Source organism: Doryrhamphus excisus, linkage group LG17, assembly GCF_037039965.1.
Source record: "Doryrhamphus excisus strain RoL-2023G ecotype Guam linkage group LG17, RoL_Dexc_Guam_v1.1, whole genome shotgun sequence".
NCBI lineage: Eukaryota > Metazoa > Chordata > Actinopteri > Syngnathiformes > Syngnathidae > Doryrhamphus > Doryrhamphus excisus.
Window position 1 is genome coordinate 18190350 of NC_136373.1, and position 20470 is coordinate 18210819.

The following is a 20470-nucleotide window of genomic DNA, read 5'->3' on the forward strand; positions in this document are numbered from 1 at the left end:
CCTATGCTGGCTCAGTCGCCAGTCGCCGTGCGGTGTGAAAGGTAATGTAATCTAACATCGTGCGTCATTTATTTATTGTTCCTACGAGGTGGCTAAGCAACAAGACTGCAAGATGAGGATGCTGCACCGCTGTGTATAATTGTGTTGCGTTGCCCGGAGTGCCAATGATAAGCCTGACAGCCCAACGTGCCTCCAGTGAGCGTTGCTTGGTCATGCCGCAGCCGTCAGCACGTGTGTAATCACATGCACTGACGTGTTATGTGCTGCTAATTCACCTTAAGGAGCTCACATCAGTCAGCCTTTTTATTTGCAAATCCTCACTGGGTCGCCACCTCACGTCATTTCTCACCCATTTCAGGGGGATTGGATTGTCTGTCTGGGGAGGGGGGAAGGGGGGGGGCACGTGCTGATCACTGAGCCACAAGAGAATCCTTTTAAGTGGCTCGTTTTAGCACATTGGCATGGTAGCTGTGGTTCTCACACACATGCAGTGCACTTATTATTAATAATTAGTCAACACCGGCTTTGCCCCACGAGCTCCCACAGACGATTTCAAAAGTCCATATTTTCTTCACTGGATGTCCCAATACTTTTGTCCATTTCATGTCACTGGCTTGATCCCAAAAAAAACACATCATGTGTATGAAGATGAATGAATAAGTCCATGTTCGTTTCATTCATTAGTAGCCATTTTTATAGCTTATTTATTTGATGTATATTTTCATTATTTTTGGATAATGTTCCTTTGTGGCTATGAGTTGCACTTATTTTACTATTTGTATTCTTCCAGAGCTATGTTATTTGTGGCTATTTCCGTTTGCTATTTTATATATTATTTCTTTTTAATGAATGTCAATTTTCTTAGTTGTGTTTGTACATATTTTATATCCTATACATTTCAGCACTAGCTGTTTTGAATGTGTCTTTTAATTTGTAGTTATTTTATTTGTGGCCATTTGATTTGTGGCTAATATTTTTTGGCTATTTAATATATTCATTTGTAGCTCCTTTATTCATTTGTGGAAAGTTATTGTATTTTCTAGGTGTTTGTAACCATTTGTTTTCCTGGTGAGTTAAAAAGTCTAAGCAGGAGATACGGACGGATGCACGGATGTCTGTTTGGGATGCGAGCTGACAGGTGGAGGGCGGCAGCTTAAAAAGCAGCAGGCCGATGTCGGGTGTTTGTTTGAGTCCGTATGACATCACCGATGTCTCCTGTCAACACGTGAGTATGGAGAGCATTCCCTGCCACGGCTAACGAGATCTCCGTCACTAAGTGTGTTAAGCGCTAATCCGTCCAGGAGAGTTGAGGGGGTGGCGAATGGGTTCTTTTGTTCCTAGGAGTCCACTACCGCCGTCCACCGGGAGACACGGAGCGCCCACCCGGACTGCAGGAAGCACCACAAGCGTCCTGCGAAGAGAATCTGTTATTTGCTCAGGTGTTGGGCTGCCAGTGTTAAGTGATTGACAGGTGGAGGTGGAGGCCATCTGGCGGGATCAGGATTTATCTTGTGAGCCTTTTTGCCAACTGAGCACACCTGAAAGGGTAAGACTTAGACTCCCCATTAGCATTCATCTTTCATTGCTGCTGCATATTTGACTGCCGTCCTTGTCCAGGTCCAGATCCAGGTCCAGGTCTGCAGCTGAGATCAAGCACCCCGAGGTGGACCTATCAGAGTAACACAACATGAGTCGAGGAGAGCACCACAATACACGCCTCTGTCACCTGTCAGCACAATAGCAAGCAGAAATAAGTAAGTCCCATTTACTTGGATGCAACAGTGCCCTGCACTGGGGGAAGGGGGCAGGGGGGTCTTTCCGGGACAGCCAATCAATGACAAACAACGGTGTGTAATTGATATTTGACGCTCAAACCTACAGTAGACATTTGCATCTCCCATACTATGGTGCCTTCAAAGGGCATCGGTGAATCTAAACGCTGTGAACATACATACCTATGTTTTACCCTATTAGCACGGATTCATACTTTGCTACCACTGGTCAGTAATGTTACTGGAACGTTCAAAGTCAGACTTGATCGCCGGAGCAACATCATTTCCTGTTCCTCTGTGCCCGTCACTCAGCTTGTAAGTCTTATTTACGTCTTTATTGGCATATTCTCCGCAGTTATGTCTACTGTAGTGGATAATAGGGGTGTAAAGGTGCATATAGGGATGTTATTTCATGCCTAGAGGTCTCTAGTCATGTTAAAAAGCAGGGTTTCAATGCACTAACTCCAAAAACGCCTTGCTATTTACTTCCTAGTGCAGGTCAAGTATCTAGTATCAGGTTCAAGTATCTATTCCAGTGTTCCTCCATCTGGGACTCTCCACGGTGATGGTGTTTTGTTGGTCTTCAGGGCCATGATCATGGAGTCTGTGGTGAGGGTGAAGAAGTCTCTGCGTGCGCCCGTCAGGAGGCTGAGCAGCTGCGTGGGAGGTCTGGGGGCCAGGAAGTTGTGCGCCAGACGCAGCAGCCGCAAGAGAGCGAGACGCGGGGGAGGAAGAGGAGGATGCGGCAGGTCGGCGAGAACGCCTCCTCCGCGGAATGCTGACCCCAGACACCCAGCGGTGTCCATTCGCTCCTACCAGGCCGACTTGGATAAGGAGAGGTAAGCGGATGGATGGGCTTGCTCCATTGAAGTTCATGTGCCATCCCGTGCTGTTCCACCCCAGACCTCTAGGGGGCAGCAATGCACATCATTTGTAGCCTACACTTAAAGCCTCAAAAGGTATTAATGCCTCATGTCCACCACAGAAGACATTGGGACATCCATACCATTGAATGGAAGCGGATACCCATTGCTGGGTGTCGGGATGTTTAGTGTTTGTGTTTGTTTCCTCACAGGAAGCTTCGTGAAGCCATGAACGCCCAGAAGAACGCCGAAAGAGCAGCAATGAGAGCTCACTTCAGGAGAAAATATCAGCTGTCTGAGGTAAGTGATGTCCATCAGCTGCTTCAACCTCCGTAGATGCTGATGTTGGCTCAAGTGTTGGCTCATGATAGCGTTGTTCCCTCCCGCAACAGAACCCCAAGGACGCCAACCACCTGAGGTCCGTGGGCGGCAAAGTGTCGCTCCCCCGCCAGCTGTCCAAGCTCGTCCGCCCTGAGACTAAGACGAAGGACGACGGCTTCAACCTGCTCCACGCCTTCCAAAGCCTCAGCTTGGCCAAACACGGCAAGACGTCCACCCCCACGCCTGACAGGGGGCACGCTTGCAAAGTCATGTGACCCACACTTTATTATCATGTGTACTGCGTTAGTCCTCCGTTTGTGTTTCTTATCAATAATAGCAAATGTATTTGTGGTGGTCCACATTTGTTCATGTCGGGCCGCCACAATCTACGGGAAGCAGGAGCGGTTTCCAATAAAGTACAGTAAATACTGTCACGCATGTGTAGAAATACACTTCCGCTAATCCAACTTTTGGTGTTTGATTCCTAAGCGCTCTTTGTTTGCTTGCTCCGTCCAGGCCAGGGGTGTCCAAATATTTTTGTCCGCCGAGGGCCACAGGGTGAAGAACGGAAGGATGCAGACCTGCTGAGAGGTTTTATCTGTTTGACGAAAAAGACTGCATCTCAGCTTTGTCATGGAGGTGAAAGGCATATTATTCATATCTACTTCTTTCCATATTTGCTCTTTTACTGGATCATTTTCTTTTATTTCCATATTTTCATTGATTCTGCTTTAGTCTTATTATAACTTTCTCCCCAAAACTTAACTTTATGTTGTTTTGTTGGTTTCTCATTTTAATATTCTATGCTATGCTAACTCTATGCTACTAAAATGACAATATTGTTAATATGTTAAAATACAAAATTTTTCTAAATATTTGGACTTTATTCTCATGAAATGACATCATATTTTTCCCATTTCTGCTGTTTGTCTTTACATTTAATAGTGAAACTTTCTTGATGATGCCTTTTTTGACATCATATTTTAACTTTATTCTCACAAAATCATAACTTTTCCCACAACCTAATTAGTCAAAAATGACTTTTTCTTTTCATAATTTTACAAAGTCATTCTCATAAAATTCAGATTATACCACAACTTCATAGCCACAACTTTTTAGTTTATGCCATGGGCCACACATGGCTCCTAGACCGTACTTTGGACACCCCTGGTCACGGGCGAGGGGGTGCAGGGACAGTAAGGTGTTTGCAGAGCGACTTTGCCCCCTCGTGGTGTTTGATATGAGTTGCTATGAATGTGTACTGTATGTTGTTGATAGATTAGTACTGAGCAGCCAGACCCTTTCTGGTTCTATGGTTATCATGACACTTTTCGCCATTCATCATTATTTGTGGCGTCTGACGAATCGCATATTTCTTTCCGAGAAGATTCAGTTTGAACTCCAATGTCATCTTTTGTTTTGTGCTGCAAGCCGGTTGCCACGGCAACACGATTTCTATTGACTCAGGTCTTGTGACCTTGCGGTACCCCGTCAGCAACGTGTTTTTAACGCTGCAGTACACACAATGCTGCCGTTGTGTGGACTGCAGCATCCGGAGACATGAGACAAAGACGCTCCTGGAGACAGGAAGTCAGCCTCTTGAGTTGGATGTGAAATTGAAATCATGGAAATAAAGCCCGACTGGACTTGCTCTCTGCTCTTGTTACGTTTCTGCACACACACACATTGTTGTGCTTTTCTTGAACTTGCCACCTTCACGTCCGTAAATCATCACCTCCTATCTGAGGGTCCTACAGCGATGGAGCGCATCCAAGGATACGAGAAGGAGGCTCCCATAAACAGGACCTCACACTGGGCTTCCCGGTCAAGAGGAGCATGTCCAACGTGGCGAGAGTGTGCGTCGGGGGCCGGTGGTGCCACGGAGCCCCTTCAAGGGCCCTCAGCGTGGCCGCAGAAGAGACGGTGCTGGCAAAAGAAGGGCAGAGACGTCGAGGAGGGGACGGACGGGTGAGGAGTTTTGAGGAGATCCCTCACACGGGAAGGAGCGGATGGATCAACCTGGTGAAGTTTTGGCGGGAGGATCGCTTCAGGCTGCTCCACAAGCACATGGAGAACTCCTTCAACACCTTGGGGCCCATCTACAGGTAAGGACGGACCCGATGAAGCTCCTCTGTATGAATGTGACATTGCCATTGACGCTGACGTTGTGTTTAACAAGAGAGCACCTGGGCACCCACAGCAGCGTGAACATCATGTTACCGCGAGACGTCGGGGAGCTGTACCGCTCGGAAGGCCTCTACCCGCGACGCATGATCCTGCAGCCCTGGGCCACGCACCGAGAAACCCGCCAGCACAGCAAGGGAGTCTTCCTCAAGTTAGCATTTCTCATATCATTTACTCATAAAGCTCAGATGTTCCACAGGACCTTCACTGGTCTTTATGCTTCACTGATGATGGTCTCCATCAAGCGTTGAGCTTTCACACCATAGTTACGTCATAGTTGGTCATTAAGACCTCATTCGGGCCACACGGACGAAGACATTGACAAAGAATCTCACGTTTTCAGAATAAAGTCACTCATGGATGAGGGAAAATAAACTTTCTTCTCATACATTTATGACTATTATGATCACATTAAGACTTTTTCTCATCAATTTATGACTTTATTATGATAATATTAAGACTTTTTTTCATCAATTTATCACATTTTCCTCAAAATTGGATTTTTTTAATGTGAGCCTAAAAAAGGCAGGATATTAACAACAAAAAAGTTGTAAAATTAGAACAATTAAGTTATTTCACAAAAAAAAGTCACAACAATAAAGCAGTAAAAATATACAAGGAAAAAAAGTTGTACTTTTACAGCAATAACATAATTATAGGAGGAAAAAATTCAAATTTACTAGAAAAAAACTTGCATTTAGTAAAAAGTTGTACATTTAGAATAATAAAATAATACATTTACTCTAAAAAAAATGTTTAATTTAGACCGATAAATATAAACAGAAAAAAGTCATCATATTACGAGACTAAAGTCATAAATTGATGAGAAAGTTGTACATTTACAAGAAAAAGTCCTACATTTAGAACAAAGTCATGACTATACGAGTAAAAAAAGATGTAAAGGTGTGACAATAAATTCCTGCCGCTTTTTTTCCTCTTCAGGAACGGCGAGGAGTGGCGCTCGGACCGCCTCCTCCTCAACAAGGAGGTGATGGTGAGCGCGGCCGTCCGGCGTTTCGTCCCCCTGCTGGACGAGGTGGCCAGGGATTTCTGCCGCATGCTTCAGGACAGAGTGGAGGCGGAGGGGAGAGGGAAGGAGGGCGACCGCGGCCTGACGCTGGACCCCAGTCCCGACCTCTTCCGCTTTGCACTGGAAGGTCAGCAAGACGCCTTCGGTTTTACTTTCGTTTTTGTTGACTTTTAAGAATCAAAAGGACCTAGCTCATTATCGTAAAGTCCTAGTCCAGAATCAAAGACCCTCCCCCAACCCATGGCTGGAAGGTCCTAGCGTAGGGTCCCAGCTAGGTCCCCAGAAGAAGACAACAATAAAAGAACTGAAAGTTAGCTAACCCTTGACCCCTCCCCCATGCAGCCAGCTGCCATGTTCTCTACGGGGAGCGCATGGGCCTGTTCTCCTCAACGCCCTCCCTGGAGTCTCAGAAGTTCATCTGGGCGGTGGAAAGAATGCTGGCCACCACGCCCCCCCTCCTCTACCTGCCCTCCCCCCTGCTGGAGCGCATCGGCGCCCCCCTGTGGACTCAGCACGCCGCAGCGTGGGACCACATCTTCAGCCAAGGTAGGATGGCGTTGGAAGGGCCGTGGACGTCTGCTGGATCTGCCTCACTGTACGTGGTGGTCTTCCAGCTGAGGCCAGCATCCAGAGGGGCTTCCAGAATCTGTCCTCCAAGCTGGCTCCAAGGTCCGCTGGGGACCCGTACCAGGGGGTTCTGGGCCAACTCCTGGAGAAAGGGCAGCTCTCTAGAGACCTCATCAAGGCCAACATCACTGAGCTGATGGCTGGAGCTGTGGACACGGTGTGTGTGTGTTGATGTGTGTGTGTTGACATGTGCGTGTGTGGTGACGTGAGCTGTGTCCCCAGACGGCGGTTCCACTGCAGTTTGCTCTGTTTGAGTTGGGGCGGAACCCCGCCGTGCAGGACATGGTGAGGCAGCAGGTCAGGGTGTCGCTGGCCCAGGCGGGTGGGGACCCTCTCAAAGCCCTGCAGGGGGCCCCGCTCCTTAAAGGCACCGTCAAGGAGATTCTAAGGTACCCAAAACACTGGAGGAACGCTTATGTGTATTTGCAACTTGGAATCGAACTTGGGTCTCCAAGCTGTGTGTCCTGCGCGCTAACCACCCGAACACCGTGCAACCTACCACAAATTAATCAATATTTACGTATATATATATATATTTATACAAAATAAAACATTCAACTAAAAAATATAAATACTAATATTAATACAATACTACAAATAATGCTAGTGATACTGCTAATAATAATAATAGTAGTGCAATACAAAAGTATGTAAGTATCGAAACAAAAACACAGCGTCATTTAAAGTTATATACACGATATCCAGCTGGATACATGCTGACCAAGTCACAGCTTTATTGCACAGTTTATTGCACGGTTATTGGACAGGACTTTTTGGGAGTCGTTTTTGTGACTGAGTCTGCTAGCTGCAGGAAGGAAAAGCCTAGCCTAGCCTAGCCTAGCCTGCGATATCTCTCCTTCACACGTTGTATGTCAGGAAGTCGTAAACGAGGGTGTGTGTGTTGTCAGATTGTATCCGGTGGGCATCACCGTGCAGCGCTACCCGGTCAAAGACATCATCCTTCACCGTTACAAAGTTCCAGCAGGGGTGAGTCACCATCAGCACACCTCAGCATCTTCACGATGATCTTCATGATGATCTTCACGATGATCTTCACGATGATCTCATGGGCCCTCAGACCATGGTCCAAGTGTGTCTGTACCCCCTGGGGAGGAGCGCAGAGGTTTTTGACAACCCGCTCACCTTTGACCCCGGCCGATGGGGCAGCGTCCGTGAAGAGGGGACGGAGAGAGGAGGAGCGAAAGAGGAGGGGGCCGGCTTCCGTTCGCTGGCGTTCGGGTTCGGGGCGAGGCAGTGTGTTGGCCGCAGGATTGCAGAGAATGAGATCCAGCTCTGTCTCATGCATGTGAGTCACGCACGGGAACTATCCACCCCCCCCATCTTAACCCGGGGGTGTCCAAGCGGTCTTTTAAGACCGTCGCCTCCTTTTTGTCTCTGTAGATCCTGCTCAACTTCCACCTCAGTGTGTCTTCTTCACAAGACCTCAACACCAAAGTTACGCTCATCCTGCAGCCAGAGACTCCACCAAGGATCACCTTCAGGAAGCTCTGACACACACACACACACACACACACACACACACACTTTCTACCCGCGTATTCCAAATAAAAATGAACTTTGGTCCTCCACCTGCCAACGCACTGCCAGGGTTGTCCATCAGGTGGTGCTAAAGCTCCTCCTCCCCTTCCTTCTCCTGCTTTGCTCGCCGCTGCTTGCCGAGCCTTCATTGTGGGCTTGCATCTTCATGTGTGCTACAGGTTGGTCATTGGCTTACTATTTCTTCTTCTTCTTCTTCCTCCAAGCTTAGCATCTGGCTCATCTCACCGGTTTTATATGTGCTACTGTACTCTACTGTACTGTATTCTACTGTACTCTACTGTATTCTGCTGTACTGTACTCTACTGTACCGCATATGATCTTGTCCCCAGTGGGCTGTGCGGCGGTGCACCATTTTACATGTTTGTGGTCCCCTACAGTGTTGTATAAAGTGGAATTGAACTGGTGTTGGCGGGTCTCCTGGTCAACTGTTATATGATCCCAAGTATTTCCTACAAGGTGCAAAGGTCTGTTTGCTCTGCAGCTCAAGGTGCACGCCTTCAGTCAACCTGCCTTTTAATCAGTAAATATGCACACGCTCAGTGGGCCGTGGGGGGGGGGGGGGGGGGGATGGTGTCAGTCGGCATCATCGGGTCTTGTGTGGAAACTTACCAGGAATATTCAATAACTTGCTGCTGAAGCTATAAATAAAAGAGGTCAGCATAATGTTAGTTGGAACGAAGATACAGTAGTAGTTACTGTTAGAGTAGTTACTGAGGAACTAATGACTAAGGCACATACACTTAGAGTAGTTATTGAGGAACTAATGACTAAGGCACATACACTTAGAGTAGTTACTGAGGAACTAATGACTAAGATACATACACTTAGAGTAGTTACTGAGGAACTAATGACTAAGGCACATACTACAGTTAGAGTAGTTACTGAGGAACTAATGACTAAGGCACATACAGCTAGAGTAGTTACTGAGGAACTAATGACTAAGGCACATACAGCTAGAGTGGTTACTGAGGAACTAATGACTAAGGCACATACAGCTAGAGTGGTTACTGAGGAACTAATGACTAAGGCACATACAGCTAGAGTGGTTACTGAGGAACTAATGACTAAGGCACATACAGCTAGAGTGGTTACTGAGGAACTAATGACTAAGGCACATACAGCGAGAGTAGTTACTGAGGAACTAATGACTAAGATACATACACTTAGAGTAGTTACTGAGGAACTAATGACTAAGGCACATATCGTTAGAGTAGTTACTATGAATATGAAGATGATATGATGAAGATGATGATTGAAGGAGACCCTAATATTCCAGCGTATAAAAGTATGTGGTGACCATTTGTATATTTCTTCATATTTGCCATAAGAACGGTTTTCATGACTTCATGTGTGTGTGTGTGTGTGTGTGTGTGTGTGTCCGTGTGTGTGTCCTTCATGCACAAATGTCACTTTGAACCTCACAACACTTTGGTGTCGTAATGGACGCTTTTTTTTCTTTCCATTTTTAGCATTGTTGACGCCCTGATGTCAACTTGATGACCTGGCGTACCTGACTGGTGTGTGTGTGTGTGTGTGTGTGTGTGTGTGTGTGTGGGCCAAGAGGGTGAAAGTTAAGCAAAAAGGGCGTGCCAAGGTGTGATCATGTGACGTGCATCATTCCGTGTATGAGCCGGCTGAGAGAGCAGGCAGGAAGGTAGAGGAGGAAGGTGAACAAGTCCAAAGTACCAGATGGGTGAGCACGGCTTTTCCTTATGTCACTGCTTTATTGATCGCTGCCGTAGACATTCATTGATTCATTGGGAGTCATTTGAGTGGAAAATGTTACCGGTCTGTTCCAGGGTCAAACTGTCACCATCATCTAGCTTGAATGTTATTAGTGTACACACACACAATGTGAGCCGTAGCTGACCTGGATACGAGTACAAAGCGTCAGGCTAGTTCATGTCAGTGACCTCCTGTACAGTAAGCGTCTTCTGTCGGCTGCCAATCATAGCTACACTGTAGTGTGTGTGTGTGTGTGTGTACGTCTCATGTGGGAGGTCTCAGCGGGACAGGAAGGAAGTGATGTGTGCAGCGGTGCGGCACAACTGGGTCACAGGGAGTTTGTGGGGAAGAGACGAGCTGTGTGCGTCCCGCTTCCATCAGGCCTCGTCTTCACCTGTAAATACTCCCACATGGACGCCGCCGTCAGGACCGCCGTTTATTCATGTTCTCCTCCATGCTAGCATAGTCTGCACTAGCTAGCTGTGGAGTTTGTATTTGTTTCCTTTGCCACCTTTAATTCCGCCTCAACACTCCTTTCCTTCCGTGCCGCGCATGACAGATCTCCTCATTGACTGAAAATTGCCTTTTAAATCCTTCAGCGGTTTTCTGCTCTTACTTTGGCGTTAAAAGGTGAACGCTTTATTCGACGCCTTCCGGCTCGTTTTCACTTTCTCGCTGATTGATGATTGACAGCTGACTGATTGCCCAACATGTACTGTACTTGGCATGTGTACTGTGTGTAGCGTACGTAGTACTTCATGTTCCTCATAACGTCACCATCTTCTCCCCTTTGACCCTTCCCCATGTGTGCTATGCTAATATGCTAACTTTATTTGGAGAATATCACAACATTGTTATCATAATATTGGGACTTTCATCTTGTACTTAGTAAATACTCTAATACTTACAAATCTTTGCATATGATATTTACTTTTGTACAACTTGTCTTGAAAGACTTGCGACTTTTTATCACAAAATTAGTTATTTTCTTAGTAATATTAACAACCTTGTTACATATATTTATATTCAGACTTTTTGCTCTCATAATATTCAAACTAAGTATTTTCATTTAAATTAAAATAATTTTAAAAATCATTTGTAAATACTGTTTGCTTAAAAAAATTCATGATTTTTTTTCTTTTCAATATTACGACTTTATTCTTCTGATATTAAAAAATATTATTTAATTATTATTATAATTATTATATTATTATAAATAATTATTACAATTATTTATTCTTCAAAAAATGGTCACTTTTTGTCTGTAAAATTTCAACTTTTTTCAAAGTTATTTAAAAAGTCTTTCCACGGATTATTCAGACTTTTTTAAAGTGATAAAATGATAACTCATAATGTTCTCATGATGGTGGGTCCATTGATGGTTCAAACAGTGAGAATGCATGACTCCATCCAGTAACTTGTAACCAGATTGTCACCAAACTGTCATCGCGTGTCCCTTGTTATCGTGCACCATCCTCCATAAAGTCAATAGTTTGGCTTTTTATGCTATGATGTCCAAGAAAGGTGTTCCTGGGAGCAGCGGCCGCCATGTTGTTTGTGTTGATGATGAGCGCAGCATCCAGCCTGGGCTTTTTCATTTGTACTCCCAGGTGGAGCCCTCACACCTCACCTGTCCCCTCTTTCTCCCACTTCCAGCTCGCATCAGACGCTACTCCGAGGCCATGACGCTGCCCGACTCTTTCATCCAGCGCCAGCAGTTGGACGCCAGCATGGCCGACACCTTCCTGGAGCACCTGTGCCTGCTGGACATCGACCAGGAGCCCATCACGGCCCGCAACACCAGCATCATCTGCACCATCGGTGAGCGGGACGCACCTTCTTGCCGTGGCGCTGCTGCTTGTCGGCTTGTGCTTCGGCTGGCTGGCAGACGGGTGGGGCCCGCTAATATGTGGCACCTCTTCCTTGAAGGTCCTGCTTCCCGATCCATCCCCAAACTCCAGGAAATGGTCAAAGCCGGAATGAACATCGCACGTTTGAATTTCTCTCATGGTTCACACGAGGTACGTGTCCACGCTCTTCATCGCTTTAACGCTCGTCAGCTTTGTGACGTCGTCATGTGTTGATTGTACGCCAGTACCACGGGGAAACCATCCAAAACATCCGCGAGGCCGTGGAGACGATAACCTCCGACCCCTTGTACTATCGACCCGTGGCCATCGCCTTGGATACGAAAGGACCGGAGATCCGTACGGGATTAGTCAAAGGGGTAAACGCACTCCATGAACTGCAACACGCAACACCAGCAGCAGGTGGCGTCAGTGAGCTGTGGGGAATCTTTTCATGTCCTGATTGGATAACGGGACGCTCACACGTCACCACTATCTTAGCTACATCACCATATTAACAGGAAGGATAATTATTATTATTATTAACAATAATACTTGATTATTAATCATAAATACTCATAAAAATAAATATTCAAGATTATATTAAAATATACAGTATGTTGTATAGTACATTATATAGTAAATATATATAACATGAGTTAAAAAAACATGATATTGGTACATGTTGGTATATTTGTTAGTACTTTTTGAGTGTTTAGTTGCTGTGTGATGAATTCAGTAAAGTGTTCTTGATAGATGAGTCGGACTGTTATGTACTGTTACATACATACAGTACGCGGTTGGCTCCTGCTATACTTCCCTCACTGACTCGCCAGCAGCACAGTATTTGTGTAAGCCGCATGGTTCAAAAAGCAGTGACTTATACAGCGGGATTTAGAGTACTTTTCCCAGGTAAATGGTGACGATTACTCGTACTAGTACTAGTAGGAATTAGTTTGACCAACATTGGTCATATGGACCCTAAAGTAGCACAGCACCGCAGTATATTGATATCATTTCACTTTAGTCAAGTTAGCTTAAGTTTAGTGAGCTAGTAGAAATTAACACTTCATCATTTTCAACTTATATTGAGCTTAACAATTACCTCCACTTTAAAAAAAATTGACTTAAAATCCCCCCTGGAGATTTGAGTCACTTGGTACATCCCACTTAGCACTTCTTGCTAGTGCTGGATTTAGCTAGCAGCAGAAATGAAGCACAATATATCCACTTATCCACACAGGTAAAAAAAAAACAGTAAAAGTATTTTTTGAGGTTTTTAATAACTTACTTTTCAATAAATACTAAATAAATCTCTGGTAAGTTGCATTAAGCAGCAAGCAACCAACGTCTTAGCTAGCTTGCTGTTAGTAGCTAACCATGTCTGCCTGGTACTGTATATGTTTATTTCCAGTAACAAGGTGTTCATGGTTGATGACGGTGTTGGTTTCCGGCTTGTGTGTCGGTGTAGCAAGTGGAAGGAGAGGTGCAGCTGGAAAAAGGCAGCCACGTGCGCGTGGTGACGGCAGAGTGTGACAAAGAGTCCACAGACGGGAAGACCATCTGGGTGGACTATCCCAGCCTGCCTCGGGTGCTGAAGAAGGGAGGCAAGATGTACATCGACGACGGCCTCATTGGACTCAAAGTTCTGGAAACAGGTCTGATCTGACACGTGATGATCACGGGCCACGGCGCATCACGTGACCTCGGCTACAACCGGCGATGCCGCTCATTTATGTGAAGTTGTTTTTGAAGTTGTGTCCCTCGTCTTCTTTGGCAGGTCCAGACTGGGTGGACGCGGTGGTGGAGGCCGGCGGCGTGCTGTGCAGCCGTAAGGGTGTCAACCTCCCCGGCTGTGACCTTCTCGGCCTCCAGGCGGTCAGCGAGCGAGACGAGGCCGATCTGAGGTTCGGGGTGGCGCAGGGTGTGGACATGGTGTTCGCTAGCTTCATCCGCTCGGCCCAGGACGTCAGGGATGTACGGCGGGTCCTGGGGGCGCACGGGAGGGAAATCAAGGTGATCAGCAAGGTGGAAAGTCGGCAAGGAGTCCAAAAGTAAGTGAAAGACGTTTCCCACGTCGCAACTCTACAAATGCCTGTATGGCGACTCTCCGTTCCGTTGGTCACGGGTTGGATTTCCTGCCAAATTCGGGGTCCTGTGCTTACCCAGCATGCCGTGCGCTGTGCAGATAGGGGTGTGATTTTGCGTGGGCATTTATTTTCATGCGGGTGCATCTTGCATTCCATATGTGTTCATTTTCTGTTGTTGTTGTTATTTGCGCCGTCAGTGACGTGGGTGTTTGACTTACACAGATCCTGTTCCTGTGCAGTTGAATTGACTTTTAATTATTATTACCATTATTATTATTATTATTACTATTAAACTTATGCAAGCCCCCATTCCAAAAACACAGGGGTCACGGGGTCTCATGACATTAAACCCAGACAAGATTTCTTGTTCTTGTTCGCGATCATAACATTTCAAGAACTGCAGCATTTCAAGAAATGCTGCAAACGTTTTACAGACAGTCCAATTTGTCTGTGAGAAAAGACATGTTGATATATTATATTATATGTAGGAAATATCCCATTTTTATCATATATGATAGTTATCGGGCGGCACGGCGGACGAGTGGTTAGCGTGCAGACCACACAGCTAGGAGACCAGGGTTCAATTCCACCCTCGGCCATCTCTGTGTGGAGTTTGCATGTTCATCTCGTCTGGTTTTAATGGCATGAGACCCCGTGACCCCCCTACCTCTGACGACTTCCTGTGTGAGTCAAGGCCACCGCAGTCGCAGCAAGGGTCAGGTCAGGACCTCAGTAGGGTTTTTCAAGGGCCAATGTGTTCCAGGGCTATATAAACGTAGAACTGAAGGTCCCCAGGACCGAGGGGTGTTTGTGGACGTCTGTAGCCGAGGGCAGGAGTGCTGATAACGAGGTGATGACGGGGCCGTCGCTAGCCGCCTGCCACCCGTCAGCGAGGTGACGGCATGTGTCCGCCGGCAGGTTCCGTCCCCGCGTTTGCTAATCAGCCTCGGTGACTTACAGCAGCCACTTAATGTATCTTGACACAATTTACGTTCCAGCTTGGCGTCGTCGTTAGTCATCTGCTCTCAGTGGCTGCCACTTCAAGTGATGGATCCTTCCATAAATATTTCATTCCCACACGATTACGTTGGTGTCTTTGTCGTTACCATCTCATCTGCCATTTGGATCGTTGCCGCGTGAGTCAGCTTGGGCATCGTGGAGAGGACGCCATGTTCAACATGAGCTAAATTCTATTTTTGGTATGTTAGCAAAACATTCAGCCTTTTCCCTCCTTATTTTCACCCCCCCCCACCCCCCACCCCTAATCTGTGCCTCAGTTTTGAGGAGATCTTGGCTGAGAGTGACGGAGTGATGGTTGCCAGGGGCGACCTGGGCATTGAGATCCCGGCGGAGAAAGTCTTCATCGCCCAGAAGATGATGATTGGCCGCTGCAACTCGGCTGGCAAACCTGTCATCTGTGCCACACAGGTCAGAGGGGGGGGGCACACGCACACACACACACACACATGCAGAAATGAGGTTTTAAAATGACCAACAATTTTAGAATATCATACCAAGTCTCTGAATGTATTGTTTTAATAACATTGTAATACTGAAGCTATCCAATTATAATTAAAATACCTGTAATGCGACTTCCGGTGCTGCGTGGTTTTGCATCCTACCCCGTATGTTTCTTCCTGTTGGCCATCTTTTTGATCAGAATTAGCGAGCTGACTATTTGATTCAAGTAGGGACCTCTCAGTGACCCGGCTAGGCTACTGCAGTATTCAGTAGTAATTGACTTTTGGTGCCTAAAAAATATTGGAAGGACAGCTGGCCTTGCCTCGGGCCATCCATCCGTTTTCCTACGCTTATCCGGGCAGCAGTCTCAGTAGGAAGCCCAGACTTCCCGGTCCCCGGCCGCCCTTTTCTGTTCCATCGAGGTGACACAATCCCTTCTGGGTCTTCCCTGAGGCCTCCTACCGGTCGGATGTGCCCTGAAGACCTCCCCAGGAGGCGTCCATTCCACATGCCCGAGCCACCTCATCCGGCTCCTCTCAAGGAGTTCCTCCCGGATGACCGTGCTTCCCACCGTGTCTCCAAGGGAGAAGGAGAGCCCCCTGCCACCCGATGGAGAAAACTCATTCCCGTCGCTTGTATTGGTGATCTTGTCCTTCAGAAACACCACCCAAAGTTCATGACCGTAGGTGAGGGTGGAAACGTAGATCCGCCGCTTTGCCTTTCGGCAACGGACCACTGGAGAGTCCGCATGACCGGAGACGCCGCTCCAATCCGTCTATCCATCTGGCATGTTTGGACATCCCTGCCTATTTCCTGTCTGCACATGCATGAATTAGCATGTCCTTGTCAGGCATGATGATATATGCAGAAATAAGGTTCATCAATTAAAATAAGGTTCATCAATTTAAGGTCATCAGAAAAGCAAACATTCCCATTCTACAAATCGTTTTGAGGAAGATGCTATTCGGTTAGCAGGCTCCTTCCTGCTTTGTAAACAATAACAAAGTGCCCCACATTCTGGACTTGGTGGTTAGCCAATCACAGGGCACATGTATGCAAACAATCCACACTCACATTGACACCTATGGACAATTCCAATTAAGCTCGCATGCATATATTTGGAACGTGGGAGGAAACCGGAGTACCTGGAGAGAACCCACATGCCAACTCCACACAGATGTTCCAACGAACATACAATCTCCCACGACACCGGGCCACCATCCATCCAGCCAGTGTCCTACGGTATATTATATCATTCCTGTATCATATTTCATAACAGACCCCGCAACTGGCAGCACTGAGACGACAGCGCTAACGTTTCATCCTCATTCCCTCCACTCATGCATGCAGAAAAAACATTCAAATCAGCCAAAAACGGTTCATTCTCATATAATGACTGCACACTTCATATTCATTGTGTCTCTCTCACACACACACACACACACACACACACACACGCACACAAAATCTGAAATCTGGTTGTTTGGCTCATTGAAGGTCGAGTTGAGATCAGGTTTTTGGCCACTTAAATATGAAATAACATCCCAAGCCTCCTAAGAACACTTTGTCCTGTGCATTCATCCTCTTTTCCTCTCTGTGTGCACACACACACACACACACACACACACACACGTTCTCCCTCCTCCTGCAGCCATGTTGACTCAGAGTGCCATGTTGTGTGTTGTTTATGCCACAGCTCCTAACTCTTGATGACACACACACACACACACAAGGTGATCTCACTAAGCACACGGCACATCCACGCCAATTAGCATTGGTGTGGTCTCTCAGGCAACACCAGCCCTCTCATTTTCCACGTGTGTGCTGGCGTATTGACTCTAAATAATCTCTGCTAGCTGGGCTTCCTGCTTTCATCACATGGCTTTGTGTCTGATGTGTACGTAGATGCTAGAGAGCATGGTGTCCCACCCTCGGCCCACCAGAGCAGAGGGCAGTGACGTCGCCAACGCCGTGTTGGATGGAGCCGACTGTGTCATGCTATCCAGCGAGACCGCCAAGGGCCTGTTCCCCGTGGAAGCAGTAGCCATGATGCACTCTGTGTGTTTATGCGTGTTTGTGTTGCATTTAAGACCTCCTGAATGCCGACTCTCCCTCTCTCTCTCTCTCTCTCTCCCTCGCCTTCTCGCTATCAGATCTGCAGGGAGGCAGAGGCCGCCATTTTCCACCAGCAGCTATTTGAGGAGCTGCGGCGACTGACTCCTCTGTCTTCAGACCCCACAGAGGTCACGGCCATCGGGGCTGTCGAGTCTTCCTTCAAGTCCTGCGCTGGGGCCATTATAGTACTCACCACCAGCGGCAGGTGGGCACTCCAACCCTCCACTATTGTCTTCTTAAAAACTGAAGGTTACGGGTACTACCGCATTTTCTGGACTATAAGTCGCTCCAGAGTATAAGTCGCACAAGGCCAAAAATGCATAATTAGGTAAAAAAAAAAACCATAAGTTGCACTGGACATGACAATAATCATATATTTACAAATATAGCACCATCAACTATTCACAATTTTCATATTTGGAACTGAAGTGTGTGCACGTATGCATGCATTAAAATCAATGTGTAACCTCGTGCACGCTACACGGCTCCATGCTGCCAACTGGCTTCCTGCTTGCCGTGGAGCGCTCTCATGTGGGAAAGATGCACGCCCAGCTCTTAGAAAATGCACTGCTGCCACCTTGTGGACGTTTTCACCGCTTAAAACCTCACCTAACATGATCTCTTCTATGGTGCAGTTGCATCATCACCTTTTTTTTTGCCTCCCATATAAAAAGATGTTAAATACATCTTTGGTAGCAAAAGAGTTAATATATCAACTTTTCTATAGTATAGTATTTCTATAGTAATTTTGTTTTTACTCTATTCTTGTATTTTATATATATTTTTTATTATTTAGTTTGTTTTCTTGTTAAATTCCAATAAAAAAAACAGCCATGTGCCACAAATGGCCCCTGGGCTGCCCTTTGACCACCCCTGAAATAGCCCGTTAGACACTAATACAGATCTGCTGTAGTCCTAGTTCATTAGCCTCGGCTAACTCATTGCACCAGCTGTCATGGATGTCATGGATGTATACCTCCTTTTTACCGCACACAGGCTCGTTATAGCTTTAAAAACAAACAAACAAATCCCCGAGGAAATCTACAGATGGAATATTGTGCTTTCACATCCGACGGGATTATTATTTCTTTGTTGAGTTTTATGTATGCAAACAGCTTCCCTAGCAGGGCTAATGCAATTTTACACTCACAAACAACATAACATGATTTCCTCCAAATGTTAGCATTGATCCTTCTGGCCTGAATATGCTCATATCACACGTGTGTCGTGCAGGTCGGCACACCTCCTGTCCAGATATCGACCCCGCTGTCCCATCATTGCTGTCACCAGGAGCCCACAGGTACATTGTATTCCGTTGAAGTACATCATAACAATGTCTTTCTTGGAAGACGCTTAAATGGCCCTCGGTGCTGAACAGCGACCCCTCCCTGCCTGCCAGAAACACGTCACATAGTTCCCAGCGACCAGCCACATTCACAGCTCCTCCATCTTGGCCGCTTTTTTTATGTTTAGACCGTCCACATAGGCCATCGCTAGATTCTAAAAGTGCACACTTTTCAGCCACGGGGAGTAAATCCGCACAGGAGCCTCGTCTGCAGGCGGTAGGCACGCCGCAGGAAGGTTAAAGGTCAGGTGACTCACGCGGAGCGTCACATCTGGACCCGATGTGGATGCGCTGGAGGCGGCTGTAGCAGGATGGCTTCAACCTGTGAAGCCGCTTCTGGGGGGGGGGGGCTGAGGTCAAAGGGCGTTTATAGCTTTGAATCCTTAAAGAGGCACACTTGCTTTTGCCCACTTTATGAAGTCCCCGTTATAATGTTCATACATTAGCCTAAATATAGCATACATGCTGTTATGCAGTATTTGGTCATGTCATTACGTTTAATGATACTTTCCCCAATGTTATCAGGACCTGATGTGATTGGCTGAGAGAAATCTCATCCCAAATGCTTCAAATGATTGGGATCATACAGCAGATCCCTGCATTTCGGGGGGTTGGGGGGTGTTCACATTGACGGGGACACCAGTGAATGGCAAAAAACGCAAATAACCCCCCCCCCTCTATAAAAATGTGTATTTTTGACGCTCTCCACGGACATAAAAATGTGTATTTTTGACCCTCTCCTCGGATTTCGGATCAACATTTGCAGTAAAAGCATGTCGTCGGTTGCCATTGTTGACTAGAGACGGGAGCTAGCAAGCTAAATGCATGTTAAAGCCCAAACGTGCATTTATTGAACACACCTCAAGTATCACATGACTCCATTAATGATAATAGAAAAACTGCGTATGACTTTCTAAATAGGATTTTCTGTCGACATGAAATAACGCTCCTATTCCTCTTTAGTGTTAGCATTAGCATTAGCATCCACACAACCGCCCAACTTTGTGACTGCTGTCCTTAAGGTGGCGCGTCAGTCCCAGCTGCTACGAGGAGTCTTCCCCGTCCTCTTCCACCCTCTGCCTGCCCCCGTGTGGGACGACGACGTGGACAACCGTGTCAACTTCGGCATGGATATAGGTGGGTGTGGCTTTCTTTTCCATGTCAGGGCTGTGCGGTTTCACGCGGAGTCACGCTGGTGTCATATATTTTGTGGTGGCCTCAGGCAAGGCGAGAGGATTCCTCAAAACGGGGGACATGGTGATAGTGGTGACGGGCTGGATCCCCGGGTCGGGTCACACCAACATCATGAGGGCAGTCAACGTTCTGTAACGCTGCAATGACTCGCCGCTACTCCACCAGCTTATCAGTCACACGAAACAAGGTGATAATACTCGCCACGCCGGCGTCACATGTCCGGCGCCACAGCAGGTTGAGAAGATTCCCCGTGGGAACCGCCTCTCGTGTTGCAGAAGCAATATTAATAAAACTTGAACTATTCATGAAGTATTCTGCTGCCTGGTGCGTGATCGG

The 20470-nt window shown here is 46.8% G+C and overlaps 3 protein-coding genes across 5 annotated transcripts; all 3 read left to right on the forward strand.

The window, feature by feature from the left end:
* The first annotated feature begins 786 nt into the window (after window positions 1–786).
* Window positions 787–4583, forward strand: LOC144902008 (uncharacterized). The gene is made up of 5 exons (XM_078798316.1): window positions 787–1546; window positions 1618–1754; window positions 2360–2611; window positions 2848–2935; window positions 3028–4583. The coding sequence occupies exons 3-5, from the start codon at window positions 2364–2366 to the stop codon at window positions 3229–3231; spliced, it is 540 nt and encodes a 179-aa protein (XP_078654442.1). The 5' UTR covers window positions 787–1546; window positions 1618–1754; window positions 2360–2363; the 3' UTR covers window positions 3232–4583.
* Window positions 4584–4782: 199 nt separating this feature from the next.
* Window positions 4783–6969, forward strand: cyp11c1 (cytochrome P450, family 11, subfamily C, polypeptide 1). Its single transcript, XM_078798315.1, has 5 exons — window positions 4783–5061; window positions 5136–5291; window positions 6083–6297; window positions 6513–6716; window positions 6785–6969. The coding sequence occupies exons 1-5, from the start codon at window positions 4793–4795 to the stop codon at window positions 6967–6969; spliced, it is 1029 nt and encodes a 342-aa protein (XP_078654441.1). The 5' UTR covers window positions 4783–4792.
* A 1362-nt stretch (window positions 6970–8331) lies between these two features.
* On the forward strand, window positions 8332–20437 carry pklr (pyruvate kinase L/R). 3 transcript variants are annotated; one of them, XM_058085745.2, is made up of 13 exons: window positions 8332–8515; window positions 9827–10050; window positions 11739–11903; window positions 12012–12103; window positions 12178–12309; window positions 13401–13587; window positions 13710–13983; window positions 15297–15447; window positions 17386–17538; window positions 17634–17800; window positions 18829–18895; window positions 19963–20077; window positions 20163–20437. In XM_058085745.2, the coding sequence occupies exons 2-13, from the start codon at window positions 10047–10049 to the stop codon at window positions 20267–20269; spliced, it is 1614 nt and encodes a 537-aa protein (XP_057941728.2). In that variant the 5' UTR covers window positions 8332–8515; window positions 9827–10046; the 3' UTR covers window positions 20270–20437. The 3 variants fall into 3 exon arrangements, with proteins under 3 accessions (XP_057941728.2, XP_057941727.2, XP_078654440.1); XM_058085744.2 differs by lacking the exon at window positions 9827–10050; XM_078798314.1 differs by lacking the exon at window positions 8332–8515 and having other exon boundaries at window positions 9722–10050.
* The last annotated feature ends 33 nt before the right edge of the window (window positions 20438–20470 follow it).

Bases quoted from the DNA above. Each gene is read 5' to 3' on its own strand.
- LOC144902008 (XM_078798316.1), top strand. From the start codon at position 2,364: ATGATCATGGAGTCTGTGGTGAGGGTGAAGAAGTCTCTGCGTGCGCCC. The intron at 2,612-2,847 runs GTAAGCGGATGG...GTTTCCTCACAG, and splicing joins GCCGACTTGGATAAGGAGAG to GAAGCTTCGTGAAGCCATGA. The intron at 2,936-3,027 runs GTAAGTGATGTC...CTCCCGCAACAG, and splicing joins GAAAATATCAGCTGTCTGAG to AACCCCAAGGACGCCAACCA.
- cyp11c1 (XM_078798315.1), top strand. From the start codon at position 4,793: ATGTCCAACGTGGCGAGAGTGTGCGTCGGGGGCCGGTGGTGCCACGGA. The intron at 5,062-5,135 runs GTAAGGACGGAC...GTGTTTAACAAG, and splicing joins ACCTTGGGGCCCATCTACAG to AGAGCACCTGGGCACCCACA. The intron at 6,717-6,784 runs GTAGGATGGCGT...GTGGTCTTCCAG, and splicing joins GGACCACATCTTCAGCCAAG to CTGAGGCCAGCATCCAGAGG.
- pklr (XM_058085744.2), top strand. The intron at 12,310-13,400 runs GTAAACGCACTC...GTGTCGGTGTAG, and splicing joins GTACGGGATTAGTCAAAGGG to CAAGTGGAAGGAGAGGTGCA. The intron at 18,896-19,962 runs GTACATTGTATT...GCTGTCCTTAAG, and splicing joins CTGTCACCAGGAGCCCACAG to GTGGCGCGTCAGTCCCAGCT.